General features: G+C 46.6%; 1 protein-coding gene across 2 annotated transcripts in view; it reads right to left on the reverse strand.

Moving 5' to 3' along the window:
• The window catches only part of ULK1 (unc-51 like autophagy activating kinase 1), a 107,728-nt gene that overhangs the window by 64,320 nt on the left and 28,059 nt on the right, over nucleotides 1-15,349 (reverse strand). For both annotated transcript variants that reach the window (XM_056859320.1, XM_056859319.1), the window contains exons 6-7: nucleotides 9,884-10,057; nucleotides 8,188-8,261 (exon numbers count right to left, since the gene is read on the reverse strand). In XM_056859320.1, coding sequence (XP_056715298.1) covers nucleotides 8,188-8,261; nucleotides 9,884-10,057 — 248 coding nt within the window. The remainder of the gene's footprint in view (nucleotides 1-8,187; nucleotides 8,262-9,883; nucleotides 10,058-15,349) is intronic.

Raw genomic sequence — 15,349 nt, forward strand, 5'->3', positions numbered from 1 at the left:
TTTTTTTTGTATTTAAAAAAAAGGTAAAAGGACGGCGCCGGCCAAGATCTCACAAAAGGGAGATTACCGATTTTGTTCCCAGCTCAAACCGATGTAATAATAACAGGCACGGAGGAGGCCGTTTCATAACTCTAATCTGATTAATTCGGGCATTCATTTTGCTTTAATGAGATCAAAGAAGACCCACATACACACACTCCGTGGCCCTTGATCGGCTAAAGAAGCAAATCCTTTCTCATCTCTCTCTCTATTTTTAAAAAATAATTTTATTTTTATATATTGGGATACAGAAAAAAAGAAAGGGGGGAAAAAAAGGGGGGGGAAATCAAGTCAAAACATTGTGTCAGTGTCCGAGATTCAATATAATCTTAAATGAATACATCCATCTTCAACTTTACATTTGCACTATTAAAATCTTGTATTGATTATTAATTTGTGGATCTTCCGAGTTTCATATTAAAAAGCAAAGAAACTGGGAGTACTCATTGGTTGTTCATCATCGAACAGTGACTATGACGATGCACCTACAAGTACCCTTTTTTATATCATAATCTAAAACTACAGGCTTCTAATGCTAAATACTAATTTGAAATTCTACCTGTATACCCGCGAGAAGGCAAGGGAACATGAGACACATGGATATTTGTCAACATAGTGGTTGCCATTTCAACTTAAAATGATATTTAAATGCACACACGCGCACATGTTCTTGCATTCACTCGACTGAGTCACTTTTGAGGATAAAACAAAAATCCCCATTCTGGGCCATGGACACAAATAGGGTCTTAAAAGGGGAGGTGAATGTGCGCAAGCGTGTTTCGGAGGCCGCGTTTACCGGCTGCCACACAGGTAAACAAAAAGATCACGCCAGGATAGGTAATTTCATACTCCGGTGCCTGAATGTTGATCCACCACCAGCCTACCCTTTTAAAATGCAGAACAGATCATTATCAGAAAGGCTTTAAGGCACGAATATCGAGGCTTGGCACAACGTGGTTGCGAGAGAACCAGATCGTACAGGGCTCAAACTTAGTTTGAATTCACCCGCGTATTAAAATGGCACTGCACGCCTATTGGCCCCAGTCTTTTTTCTTTCCAGCTGCCCCATGAAACACTCTCTCCAAAAAGTCACCAAGACTGAGTTTAAAGACTGCCTTGGCTATTGGGGTTGCGCCGGTGCCAACGGCTGCACACCCGGTGCTAGTCCACATTTGCTGACTTCACACAAACAGGCAATTGCTGCATCCCAGCCTGGGTCTTCCCCTTCTCTTCCTCCTCCCTCGTTTTTGCAAGCTCCGCCAACCCCTTGTGAGCATCCTAGCTGAAGCCATAGCAACAAACAGAGGGCCAGCCAATTCCAGGCTAATCCAGACTTTTTTCCAATTAAGCTCAGGAGCAGATGTATAAAACCTTCCCACTTTTGAAGGCTGTGCATATCGGGACAAGAATTCTCCTTTCCCCGAGGTTATGTTTCACGCCCATAAATACCAAGCTTCATGTACATGTGTGTGTGTTAAGTGCCGTCAAGTCGCTTCCGACTCATGGCGACCCTATGAAAATAAAGCTTTTGTTGGAGGAGCATAAACACTTGGTTCTGGCTGCTATACTGGGGATGGGGGGAGATTGGGAACGGTTTTGAGTTCGCAAATACGTGCATTGGGCACACACAGACAGGATTCACACGTGCACATACAATCTCTGCTCTGGACTCACAGCTGAATACAAGAACAGACATGAACGACAGTAACAAAAACAGGTGGGAGGACACACTCTGCCCTCTAAATTTTGGGGAGGGGCTGTGGCTCAGTGGTAGAGCATCTGCTTGGCATGCAGAAGGTCCCAGGTTCCATCCCCGGCATCTCCAGTTAAAGGGACTAGGCAGGCAGGTGATGCGAAAGACTTTTGACTTTGATGGACCAAGGGTCTGGTTCAGTATAAGGCAGCTTCACGTGTGTACATGTTGCGTCGGTGACAGTCCCTCCACACATGCTGCAGTCGTGAAGGGACTAAAACGCACATGTGAACCAGGCGACGTTCCATGGGAAGCTAGGCCTGATTTACACATTACTTCCTCTCGGTATAGGGTTGCCAGCTCTGGGTTGGGAAATACCTAGAGATTTGGGGGTTTGGGGAAAGGAGGGACCTTGGCAGGGTATAATGCCATAGAGTCTACCCTCCAAAGAGCCAGTGTGGTGTAGTGGTTAAGAGTGGTAAAGTCCACCGCTCCAAACCACCGCTCGTAACCACTACACCACGCTGGTTCTCCCACCACAGCAGGAAGTCCGCCAGTCCTAAAATCCACATGTATTATTAGAAATTTCCCCAGCAAATCAAACAGCATCCCCCTCAGACGATTTCAGGAACTGAGAAGAACTGAGAAGAACTGAGAAGAACAACTGATGGCTACACAGGGTGGCTCTCCATAATGCGCTCGCCATAATGTGCGAATCTGCCCTCTGAGCGTAGCCCCCTATCCTTTCAAGTAGCAAACCCAAGTTTCCCACTGCAGAACAGCACACACAAAAATTCCCTGCCCCAGGATGTGGTGATGGCTGCCAACTTGGAAGGCTTTAAGAGGGGAGTGGACATGTTCATGGAGGAGAGGGCTATTCATGGCTACTAGTCAAAATGGATACTAGTCACGATGCATACCTATTCTCTCTAGTATCCGAAGAGCATGCCTATTGTATCAGGTGCTGTGGAACACAGGAAGGACAATGCTGCTGCAGTCGTCTTGTTGGTGGGCTTCCTAGAGGCACCTGGTTGGCCACTGGGTGAACAGACTGTTGGACTTGATGTGCTTTGGTCTGATCCAGCAGGGCCTTTCTTATGTTCTTATAACTTTGTCTGCTCAGCCCGTAGAATGAGAACATCTTCCCGTTTCCCAAGAAACTTCAGAACTAGCTAGTTATCTCAGCATGGGATCTTTGACATGGGGTTTCCTAATGTGGGGTGCCTGGTATTTTGGTGGGGAGGCAAGGTGTGTGGGCAACGTGGTGGGCCGTGGCTGTTGGAGTGCTGAAGCACTGTCTAGGAGATGGGCATAAAACCTTTGGGAGCCCCTGGCATAAGGCCATATATGATCAAAAGAGGTATTTTCAGATTCTGGTCCAGTTAGGAGGTTGGAACGTCCCGTAATACCTTTTGCATGGACCGTGGGAGCAGATGCACATGGTGTCTCGTGAGAGCTAGACTGGCCCATTCTCGACAGGCAGGTGAAGCAGCCAGTCGGAGACCCAACTCAGAGGCATCCCCCAGTAGACACATATATACTGGATCTCCTGCAGCAAGCCAAATTTTCATCCAGTAGAAACCAGAAATGTAATTCTTCCATTAGAGAGGCAGCACTCTCCTCTTGGAAGCAGATTATATACTCATCTCAAGAGATAAAAACTTGAAGCCGTTATTCTCCCCCCGCCCCCGACCGGGCAGGTACTTGGCTGCCTTTCCAGAGGGACGTCGTTCTGTCTGTCTCCCTTCCTCTCTTGCACAAAACATAGGCTCAAAAGCGGAAAGCGGCGGGCAGCACAAAGAAAGCCATCTGCCGGCGGCTCCCAAGACTAAACAACGAGCATCCGAGAAAAGCCCCGCGTCGTCTGTGCTCCGAGGCACTTGCAAAATGCAAGAAAGAGCTGATGCAAATCCTCAAGACCACCCACGCCGAATCCAACGCTGCAATTAAATACACTTGACATTATAAATACATGACGGCTCTTCCGGGAGCACGCGAAGGTGCCTTTTATGCCAAGTGGGATCGTCGATCGATCAAGGTCACCCTTCTCCTTTCTGGTTGGCAGCGCCTCTCCGGGTTCTCAGCCAGGGCTCTTTCACGTTACCTGCTACCCAATCTTTTTAACGGGAGATGCCAGGAATTGAATATGGGACCTTCGACATGCCAAGCAGACGTTCTACCAATGGAGCCATGGCCCTTCCTTTATAAAGGGCATCTTACAAGGGAAGCACCCTTCTAGAAATATATGACTGTTCCAATTCATATTTTAGAGCTAGGGTTGCCAGGTCTGTCTTTGCCACCGGCGGGAGGTTTTTGGGGCTGAGCCTGAGGAGGACGGGGTTTGGGGAGGGGAGGGACTTCAACACCATAGAGTCCAATTAGCCAAAGTGGCCATTTTCTCCAGGGGAACTGGTCTCTATCGGCTGGAGATCAATTGGAATAGCAGGAGATCTCCAGCTAGTACCTGGTGCTTGGCAACCCTATTTAGAGCAGGGGTGTCGAACTCAATTGTTACAAGGGCCGAATACAGCATAAATGTCACTTGGTTGGACTGGGCCATGCCTTGCTGGCCCAGATTGAGAATTGGGGGGGGGGGGTGCCTCGGCTGGTTCGCGGGCCAGATAAGAGCTCTCAAGGGCCTGGATCCGGCCCTCGGGCCTTATGTCTGACACCCCAATTTTCGAGGCTACGGCTTACTACTGAGCTAGGGTTGCCAGGTCCCTCTTTGCCACCGGCAGGAGGTTTTGGGGGCAGAGCCTGAGGAGGGCGGGGTTTGGGGAGGGGAGGGACTTCAATGCCATAGAGTCCAATTGCCCAAGCGGCAATTTTCTCCAGGTGAACTGGCCTCTATCGGCTGGAGATCAGTCGAGCAGGAGATCTCGAGCGAGTACCTGGAGGTTGGCAACCCTATACTGAGCCCAGGTCTAGAAGCCTAGCCTGGGCTAAATTAACTCCAGTGGAGATTACTCTCTAGCTTTTGTGTACATAACAGCACAAACCGCACCGGCTCATAGCAACACAACCAGCCTCAGTGCGTGCATACAACAGCAACAGCCCAAAGGGACCCACAACCACATCTCTTCCCTTAACAAGAGAGGTGCACTCTTTGTGATGAACAATTTGAAAACCCATCTGCGCACCCACGTTTCACTGGCACAGCCCATGTTAGACTGGAAGCATGCCCTAACAAAACAACCCCGCGCATCCACAGACACTTGTGTTGCCACAAATCAAGATTAGCGGATCACCATCTTCGCCAGTTTAAGAGCCCGTGAGCTGATTCAAGTCGTGCTCAGGTCACTCCTGAGACGCAGGCCTAAATTCCACGTTTACGGAAGGATCAGTACCGCGCTAGGCACCTTACAGAACACATAAACAACACTGTTGCTGCCCACAAGGCATACAATAATGATTCTTTACAAAGGCCCGCGTATTTTACAGATCTGTTGTTGACAGATCTGTACACATCCATTCTATAAGAGCCCAGTGGCACAGAGGGGTAAGCTGCAGTACTGCAGTCCAAGCTCTGCTCACGACCGGAGTTCGATCCCAACGGAAGTCGGTTTCAGATAGCCGGCTCAAGGTTGACTCGGCCTTCCATCCTTCTGAGGTCGGTAAAATGGGTACCCAGCTTGCTGGGGGTAAAGTGTAGATGACTAGGGAAGGCGCTGGCAAACCACCCTATAAACACAGTTTGCCTAGGAAACGTCGGGATGTGACATCACCCCATGGGTCAGGAATGATCTGATGCTTGCACGGGGGACTACCTTTACGCATACATTCTAACTAAGGGATTGTTGTTGTTTTTATCACTGTTTGGTGTCACGCTTCAGTAGGAATAAACAATAAGACACATCTCTATGAACTGCATACTGCAATCACAAATGCAAACCACATAGATATGCCAAACACATACAATGATATTCACAAAATCATAATTTAAGTATGCAGTCATATAAATATGCCCTTACCTGGATGGTCCAGGCTAGCCTGATCTTGTCAGATCTCAGAAGCTAAGCAGGGTCAGCCCTGGTTAGTATTTGGCTGGGAGACCTCCAAGGAATACCAGGGTTGCTGGGCAGAGGAAGGCACTGGCAAACCACCTCTGTTAGTCTCTTGCCTTGAAAACCCCATAAGGGGTCGCCATAAGTCGGCTGCGACTTGACGGCACTTCACACACACACACACACACACACACACACACACACACACACACAAACAGTATAAATATGAATACACCTATACATAACACTAACAATACAATAAAATCTAAGCAAAACAACTCTATTCCAAGTGTGGGACTGAGCTGTTCACGCTTGGAACTGAGTTGCTTAGAAGTGAGCTTCAGTTGGAATCAAGTCGCTATGGTTGAAACTGAGCTGACTTAATGTGGAATCGTGTTATGCTTTTTGGACTTTCATTGTGCATTAGGTAGTTATTTAGGATTATTACTATGACTAATGTATGATATTATTGTATGGTTAGTGGACGCTTCAGTAGGATGCAGAAATGGAGCAAAGGGTGGAGTTATGCAATTCAAAAGGCGGGTGATGCAAATAAGGGGGTGGGGTGATGCAAATACAAGGAGACTGAATTCTCAGTGGTCCTCATTTCACATACCACGATGGGCCAAAGTAGATGATACCACGTCCCCAACTCTGCCACGACAGCCATTTCTGCTCTTGAAAATGGAACACAAGGGTGGGGCAGAGAGAGAAACCCCTCGTCCCCACAAAACTGCAGTCACTAGCAGGATTGGTTGGGCTGCCAACTCCAGTTTGGGAAATTCCTGGAAATTTGGGGGTACACATGAACGCATGAAGCTGCCTTATACTGAATCAGACCCTTGATCCATTAAAGTCAGTACTGTCTACTCAGACCGGCAACGGCTCTCCAGGGTCTCAGGCAGAGGTCTTCCACATGACCTACTTGCCTAGTCCCTTTAACTGGAGATGCTGCGGATTGAACCTGGGACCTTCTGCACGCCAAGCAGATGCTCTAACACTGAGTGGGCCTTGAGAGGATGTGGTTTGGGATGGGTGGGACCTCAGTGCAATACAATGCCACCCTCAAAAGCAGCCATTTTCTCCATGGAAACTGATCTCTGTTGTAATTCCATGAGATCTCCAGAGAAGAAGAAGAGTTGGTTTTTTATATGCTGACTTTCTCGACCTTTTAAGGAGAATCAAACCGGCTTATAATCGCCTCCCCTTCCTCTCCCCTTCCTCCCCTACCTTGTGAGGTAGGTGGGGACTGAGAGTTCAGAAAGAACTGTGACTGGCCCAAGGTCACCCAGCTGGCTTCGTGTGTAGGAGTGGGGAAACCAACCCGGTTCACCAGATCAGGGCCCGCCGCTCATGTGGAGGAGTGGGGAATCAAACCTGGTCCACCAGATTAGCGTCTGCAGCTCCTCACCACTACACTACGCTGGATTGCCTCCCCATGATGGTTTGAACCCCTCTAAAAAGGTGCCACGTCCCCGAGGCAGACTAGGGGATATGGTATCATCTAGCCATTAGTGACACAGATACAATGAGGACTCCTGAGAACTCAGCCTGCCCTGATTTGCATTTCATTGCCCCTTTCATTGCATAACTCCGCCCCATCTTCCATTTCTGCTTCCTGCTGAACAGTGACACCAAACAGTGAGTTAAAAAAGCAGTCCAAGAACTGGCTTTGTTTGCTCGCATGTGTATACATCTATAAAATGCATGGGTGTAGATAAGGACTTGTTATTGTATAACTGCTGGGCAACCGCACAGTGCTGTCTCTGTGTTTTGCAAACTGGGCTTGCAAAAAACAAGGCTCAGGAGAGACACACCACGTCCTCCCCCTCCTCCCCTCAAAGTTCCCTGACATATATTCCTCTCTCCACCCCCTGCTGCTGTGGCTTAACAGTTAGCAAGAGACAGGATGCAAAGTAGGTTTAGGTAAAAGAAAGGGAGGAGAAACAGCCGGGGCAGAGAGCTTGAAACACGAGCACCAGACAAGAACACAAGAAAGGCTATCCTGGATCAGACCAAGGTCCATCCAAGTCCAGCAGTCTGTTCACACAGTGGCTACCCAGGTGCCTCTAGGAAGCCCACAAACAAGACAACTGCAGCAGCACCATCCTGCCTGTGTTCCACAGCACCTAATACAATAGGCAAGCTCTGCTGATACCGGAGAGAATAGGTCTGCATCATGACTAGTATTCATTTTGACCAGTAGCCCTGAATTGCCCTCTCCTCCATGAACATGTCCACTCCCCTCTTAAAGCCTTCCAAGTTGGCAGCCACCACCACATCCTAGGGTAGGGAGTTCCACAATTTACCTATGCTTCTTTAACTTCATCTTTTGCAAAAAGAAAAATACCTACAAGTCGTTTTTTTCTGTGGCAGAAGCAGACGGGTTATTTTTGCGCTTCCAACTGGGAAGGGGAGACCCCCTTCAACAAACAACCAAAAGGGACTCACCATGTACATCGGGGACCCACAGAGCGTCGCAGCCATCATGTTATTTTGCAGGTACCGTGCGAATCCAAAATCAGCTATGTGCAGAATAAAACAAGGCAGAGATGAGAAAGGGAAGTTCACTCATATGCAACCACACAAGGACAGCCACCAGCATTTGCCCAACAACTGCTGTTCAGCCAGTTCCACCAACAGGGCTTTCGTTTCACCTCCCAAACACACAAGCCCTGATCACACGCTACTGCAAACGGATTTTCATCTTGCGTGTACTTGTGTTAGTCCGCTTGTGAGAAAGAGGCAACACACATTCACTTTCCAAATTAAACCAGGGACCAGCACCCGGATAAATGTGGGGTTTCGATCACCCATTGAGCTGTACGTTGAACGTAACATGGGAAGTACTCAATGCACGAATAAAGAAAATTCCAGTGTACAACTGTGCACGGACTGTACATGTGTTCACTGCAGGGTTGCCAACCTCCAGGTATTAGTACTAAAAATTGTAGCTACAATGGCTAAATTTTATATACCCTTATATAAACAAATAATGAATTAGGTAAGCTTATTTGCCATTCTTATGTATTACTTTCATACATTTTATCATGTCAATTGCATTTTACATACAGCATGTCAATACAGCTTGTCAATTTCATCTCAAGAGTTCAATATATAACGGAAAGTCCTTCAGATAGTCCCACAATTCTGTAAGGAAAGTCCTCTGTGAAAGATTTTTCCGTTATATACTGAACTCTTGAGATGAAATTGACAAGCTGTATTGACATGCTGTATGTAAAATGCAATTGACATGATGATAAAATGCATGAAAGTACATAAGAACGTAAGAACATAAGAAAGGCCCTGCTGGATCAGACCAAGGCCCATCAAATCTAGCAGTCTGTTCACACAGTGGCCAACCAGGTGCCTCTAGAAAGCCACAAACAAGACGACAGCAGCAGCACCGTCCTGCCTGTGTTCCACAGCACCTAATATAACAGCCATGCTCCTCTGATACTAGAGAGAATAGGAGAAGTAATACATAAGAATGGCAAATAAGCTTACCTAATTCATTATTTGTTTATATAAGGGTATATAAAATTTAGCCATTGTAGCTACAATTTTTAGTACTAGTTTTGAAAGTAGCTCTGCTTTGTTTTTGTTGAACCTCCAGGTATTAGCTGGAGATCTCCTGCTGTTACAACTGATCTCCAACCAATAGACTGTTCACCTGAAGAAAATGGCCATTTTGGCAATTGGATTCTATCACACTGAAGTCCCTCCCCTCCCCAAGCCCCGCCGTCCTCATGCACCACCCCAAAAATCTCCAGGAATTTCCCAGCCCGGAGCTGCAACCCTAGTTCACTGTAACTTGTGAACAGTGCTATGGTCTTTCGAAAGGGGCCAATTCCCATAGTCAGATGCAACAATAAGAAAAGATGACTGGGTTTTGGAATTTAGAATTCTTTAGAAATCTCGAGGTAATGGATGCAGACAGCTGCCTTCTTTGTGTAGGGGAAATATTAAAAGTTCTGTATGAAGAGGGATTGGGTTGGATTCTGTGGGTCTGTTCTAGTGAAGGCATTTCCCCCAGCAGAACGGAAGGAGCTTTTCCCTATGCAAGAACAAATTTGTGGGATCTAACCACCCCCCCAAAAAAGGCACAAGTCCTCTTTCTTTTCAGAAGATTTGAAGGCCAGCTTACCGATCTTAATACGGATGTTATTGGGATTCGATTTCTTGCCCCCCGCAAAGGAAAGGAGAATATTTTGAGGCTTCAGGTCCCGATGGATTATCCCTTTGCTATGCAACACCTTCATGGCGCCAGCAATTTGTTGGAGAAAGAGTCGGATCGTGTCCTCACTGAGTGTCCTCATACCTGGTGAGAGGGAAAAGGTTAACGGTTGCAAACCCAGACAGCAGCAGAAGAAGAGTTGGTTTTTATATGCTGACTTTCTCTACCACTTAAGGGAGACTCAAACTGGCTTACAATCACCTTCCCTTCCTCTCCCCACAACAGACACCCTGTGAGGTAGGTGAGGCTGAGAGAGCTCTAAGAGAGCTGTGGCTAGCCCAAGGTCACCCAGCTGACTTCGTGCGTAGGAGTGGGGAAACCAACCCGGTTCACCAGATTAGCCTCCGCCGCTCATGTGGAGGAGTGGGAAATCAAACCCGGTCTCCAGATCAGACTCCACCACTCCAAACCAAACCACCGCTCTTAACCACTATACCATGCTGGCTCCAGCTGATACTCTAAACCACACAATTTTGGGTGTACGTTTGAGAGCCCCCATGCCATGCCGGACAACATTGGGCAAGCTTGGGCTACTTGACACTTTTAACTGACGATGCTGGGGTTTGAACCTGGGACCTTCTGCAGGACAAACAACCTTCCACCGGCGACAACAAGAACACACAAGGATGCCCACTTGCTATGTCACAGCTGGGGAGGGGCTGTGGCTCAGTGGTAGAGCCTCTGCTTGGCATGCAGAAGGTCCCAGGTTCAATCCCCGGCATCTCCAGTTAAAGGGACTAGGCAAGTAGGTGATGTGAAAGACCTCTGCCTGAGACCCTGGAGAGCCGCTGCCGGTTTGAGTAGACAATACGTTGATGGATCAAGGGTCTGATTCAGTATAAGACAGCTTCATGTGTTCATGTGTTTCAGACCCTTGGTCCATCAAAGTCAATACTGTCTACTCTGACCGGCAGTGGCTCTCTAGGGTCTCAGGCAGGGGTCTTTCACATCACCTACTTGCCTGGTCCCTTGAACTGGAGATGCCAGGGATTGAACTTGGGACCTTCTGCATGCCAAGCAGATGCTCTACCACTGAGCTACAGCCCCGCTCCAGGGATCAGGGGGACTTCAGTCAGCTAAAAATGCTGCTTGTCTGTCAGGAGCCTGGCAAATGAACTATGCATGTTATGAGCCTAGGAAAGTGAAACACACCCAAGATGTCAGAAGAAGCCCTCAGGCAACCAAATGTGACCAGCTTTGTCATGAGGTGTGACGCAGGGATACGTACAGGTGACCTTATACTGAATCAGACCCTCGGTCCATCAAAGTCAGTATTGTCTACTCTGACTGGCAGTGGCTCTCCAGATTATTTCTAATTACTTGCCTAGTCCCTTTCACTGGAGATGCCGGGGATTGAACCTGGGACCTTCTGCATGCCAAGCAGATGCTCTACCACTGAGCCACGGTCCCTCCCCATGGTGATTCTGCACTTTGAGAGGACACAGAGAAAGTTGCCTTATAATGAGTAAGAACTTCTAGCCCAGGACTGGGTACCGGGACCAGATCGACACGTTGCTGGAAATTGTATTGCCGTGAAGATTAGCCTCCTGGATTTGCTGACAAATCTTTACGACGGCCCAATTGCCAACGATGCGTAGATCCAGCCTGGATGTAGAACTGAAGGGCAGCGGCCTTTGGTTTCCACTGGCATTGTAGTAGCATGCCCCGTGAGTTCAAACTTGGGCAGTGATCAAGTTATATAGTCAAGGGTGATAAAAATAGAAGAATCATAGAGTTGGAAGGGACCAGCAGGGTCATCTAGTCCAACCCCCTGCACAGTGCAGGAAATTTGTGGTGTAGTAATTAAGAGTGGTGGACTTTAGAGTCCACCACTCTTCACCACTACACTGCTTTTGCACTTTTTACTTAATCGTTGTTACATGTGTTGTCTGAATGCAGTGTTGAGGTCATCATGACCTACAGAGGGTGGGAACTCAATAAAGGACAACTCAGGAAAACCTATAGCACGGCGAGGTCACACTGTGAAGCCAGACACTACAAAACAGACCCAAGGCTGCTGTTTTCATTGGCAGCCCTGCGTTACTTGCAATATCTAGTTCTGGTCTGAGCTGCAGGAGCTGTCTCCGATTTTCCCCTGCAGCTACCCCAAACAGAATGTCGAATTATTTTTCAGTCCAGGAGTTCACACAGCCTTGTTAATACTTCAAACACCGGTTGCTATCCCAGACAAATGGGCGGGCGTTGCACATTTTGCATTCGGGCCTGAACTAATCATTCATAAAACTCTCAACGTCAGCCTCTGGGTAAATACGAACTTAGCTTTTTAATCCTTCCATTCCAGCAGATCAACATGAAAGAACCTCCGAGAGCATCTGACAGAACTCCCCCCTCCTTTCTCCCAGAAGTCAACCAAACAAAAATTAACAAAAAAAGGCCGACAAAGTAGATTAACGTTGTTTGTTTAAACGGGAACCAAAAATCGGAGTAGAAAGTGATTAATAAACATGAAGAGACAGCTTTAATCTTTTAGTTAGCATGCAAGCCTTAATGTCTTTTTTTTTTTACTGGGAAAAGGCAGGGGAGAAGACTGAATTCTAAATCCGAGCGCATTTTTAAAGAGCTACCAGTTAAAAATCCCGCAATGTACCACTGCAAGGAAGAGGAGGAGGAGAGGAAGGAGAACAGTTGGTTTTTATATGCCGACTTTCTTTACCACTTAAGGGAAACTCAAACTGGTTTACAATCACCTTTCCTTTCCCCTTCCCACAACAGACACCCTGTGAGATAGGTGGGGCTGAGAGAGCTCTAACCGAGCTGTGACTTGCCCAAGGTCACCCAGTTGGCTTTGTGTGTAGGAGTGGGGAAACAAATCCAGTTCACCAGATTAGCCTCCGCTGCTCATGGGGAAGAGTGGGGAATCAAACCCAGTTCTCCAGATCAGAGTCCACTGATCCAAACCACCACTCTTAACCACTATACCACACTGGCACCATACTGCAAATGCTTATTTAAAACTCTGGAGGAAACAACATGGTTGGAATCCTGCTATGGGGATGCTTTCCCCCTAGTGCAAGGAAGCTGTCCCGTCTCAATAGTTTCCTTGAGCTGGGGGAAAGCATAGCCATTTGTGGAAACAGATCTGTAGGATTTGAGCCAATGACAATAATTGAGGGTGGGCTTCAAGGTTGATTCAGCCTTCCATCCTTCCGAGGTCGGTGAAATGAGTACCCAGCTTGCTGGGGGTAAAGGGAAGATGACTGGAGAAGGCACTGGCAAACCACCCCGCAAACAAAATCTGCCTTGGAAACGTCGGGATATGACGTCACTCCATGGGTCAGGAATGACCTGGTGCTTGCACAGGGGACCTTTACCTTTTACCTTCAGGGAAGTAACAGATTCAAATCCCTGCTCAGACACAACATGATCTTAGACCAGTCAGTGATTACGGGGGGATTTGGGAAGGGGGGCATATATCACCCTGAGCTTTTTGAAAGTGGCAAAGAATGAATGGCTAACAACTGTGGCAGGCATCTTCAGAGTAGTAACACTGAAGGACAGTGTCTCTCAGTGCCAAGTGTGTAGGAAGATATAGTCAGAGAGGGGTTGGGTTTGAGCTGAGTCATTGTCCTGCAAAAGTAATGTGCTAATCATTGTCCTGTAAGTATCAAGATAATGTGCTAATGACGGTGTGGTATGTTAATATGGAACCATTGTATCCTGAAGTGATCTGTTAATGTGTGAAGTCCAAAGCTAATCTCCATGGCTATTGTTGACTATAGTCTTTGTTAGTCTGGAGGTTTTTTAGGACAGGAAGCCAAGCCTTATTCATTCTTAAACTCTCTTCTTTTCTGTTAAAGTTGTGCTGATGTTTATGAATTTCAATGGCTTCTCTGTGCAATCTGAAAAAATAGTTGGTAGAATTGTCCAGTCTTTCAGTGTCTTGGAATAAGACCCTGTGTCCTGTTTGGGTCAGTTTATGTTCAGCCACTGCTGATTTCTCAGGTTGGCCAAGTCTGCAGTATCTTTCATGTTCTTTTATCCTTGTTTGTATGCTGCGTTTTGTGGTCCCGATGTAAACTTCTCCACAGCTGCAAGGTATACGATATGCTCCTGCAGAGGTGAGGGGGTCTCTTTTGCTGATCGTAGCATTTGTTGTATTTTCTTGGTGGGTTTAAACACTGTTTGTAGGTTATGTTTTTTCAAAAGTTTCTCCATCCTATCAGTGACTCCTTTAATAAATGGCAAGAATACCTTTCCTATGGGAGACTGTTTTTCCTGAGTTTTCTGATTTTTGTTTGGTTTAATGGCCCTTCTGATTTCATTCTTGGAATAGCCGTTTGCTAGCAGTGCGTGATTTAGATGATTAGTTTCTTCCTTGAGAAAGTGTGGTTCACAGATCCGTGTTGCACGGTCCATTAATGTTTTGATTATTCCTCTTTTCTGTCGGGGGTGGTGGTTGGAGTTTTTGTGTCAGTAGCGATCTGTGTGAGTTGATTTCCGGTAGACCTTGTGACCTAACTGAGAGTTTGTTTTACGGATGACAAGGGTATCAAGAAATGGGAGTTTACTTTCAATTTCCTTTTCCATGGTAAACTAAATGTTTGGATGGATATTATTAAGACGGTTTAGAAAGTCCATTAATTTTTCTTCACCATGGCTCCAAATAGTAAATGTATCATCTACAAACCTGAACCAGACTGTAGGTTTGTAAGGTGCCGATTCTAATGCTGTCTTTTCAAAATATTCCATGTAAAAGTTTGCTATTACTGGACTGAGTGGACTTCCCATAGCTACTCCATCAATCTGTTCATAAAATTCTTGATCCCATAGGAAATAACTTGTTGTCAAACAATGGTGAAATAAGGCTGTTATATCTTCTGGAAAAATCTGGTTAATCAATGAGATTGTGTCTTTTACTGGAACCTTAGTAAAGAGGGATACAACATCAAAACTGACTAATACATCCTGTGGATTGAGTCTCAATCCACAGGAGTCTCTGACTATATCTTCCTACACACTTGACACTGAGAGACACTGTCCTTCAGTGTTACTCCTCTGAAGATGCCTGCCACAGTTGCTGGCGAAACGTCAGGAAAGAAAATTCCAAGACCATGGTTACACAGCCCGGATAACCTACAAGAACCAATGAACTCTGACCGTGAAAACCTTCGACAATATAATGAATGGCTAAATTGGGGAAAGACCCTCCAACCCATCTCCCCCCAAAAGGAACATGAATTTTTCAATGTTAAAAAAAATGGGATAAATGCCAAGTTCCCACTAAGTACTGAGAAACGTTTCCCACATCCAACGGGCAACAACTGCAAACCTCCGCCTGAGGCTTTTATCATTGTTAGTACTCAAACTTAGAAACAAAACAAAACAAAATCTGCAATGGCTTTATAAACAGAATAC

This window comes from Euleptes europaea, chromosome 13, assembly GCF_029931775.1.
Source record: "Euleptes europaea isolate rEulEur1 chromosome 13, rEulEur1.hap1, whole genome shotgun sequence".
In the NCBI taxonomy this organism is placed as follows: domain Eukaryota; kingdom Metazoa; phylum Chordata; class Lepidosauria; order Squamata; family Sphaerodactylidae; genus Euleptes; species Euleptes europaea.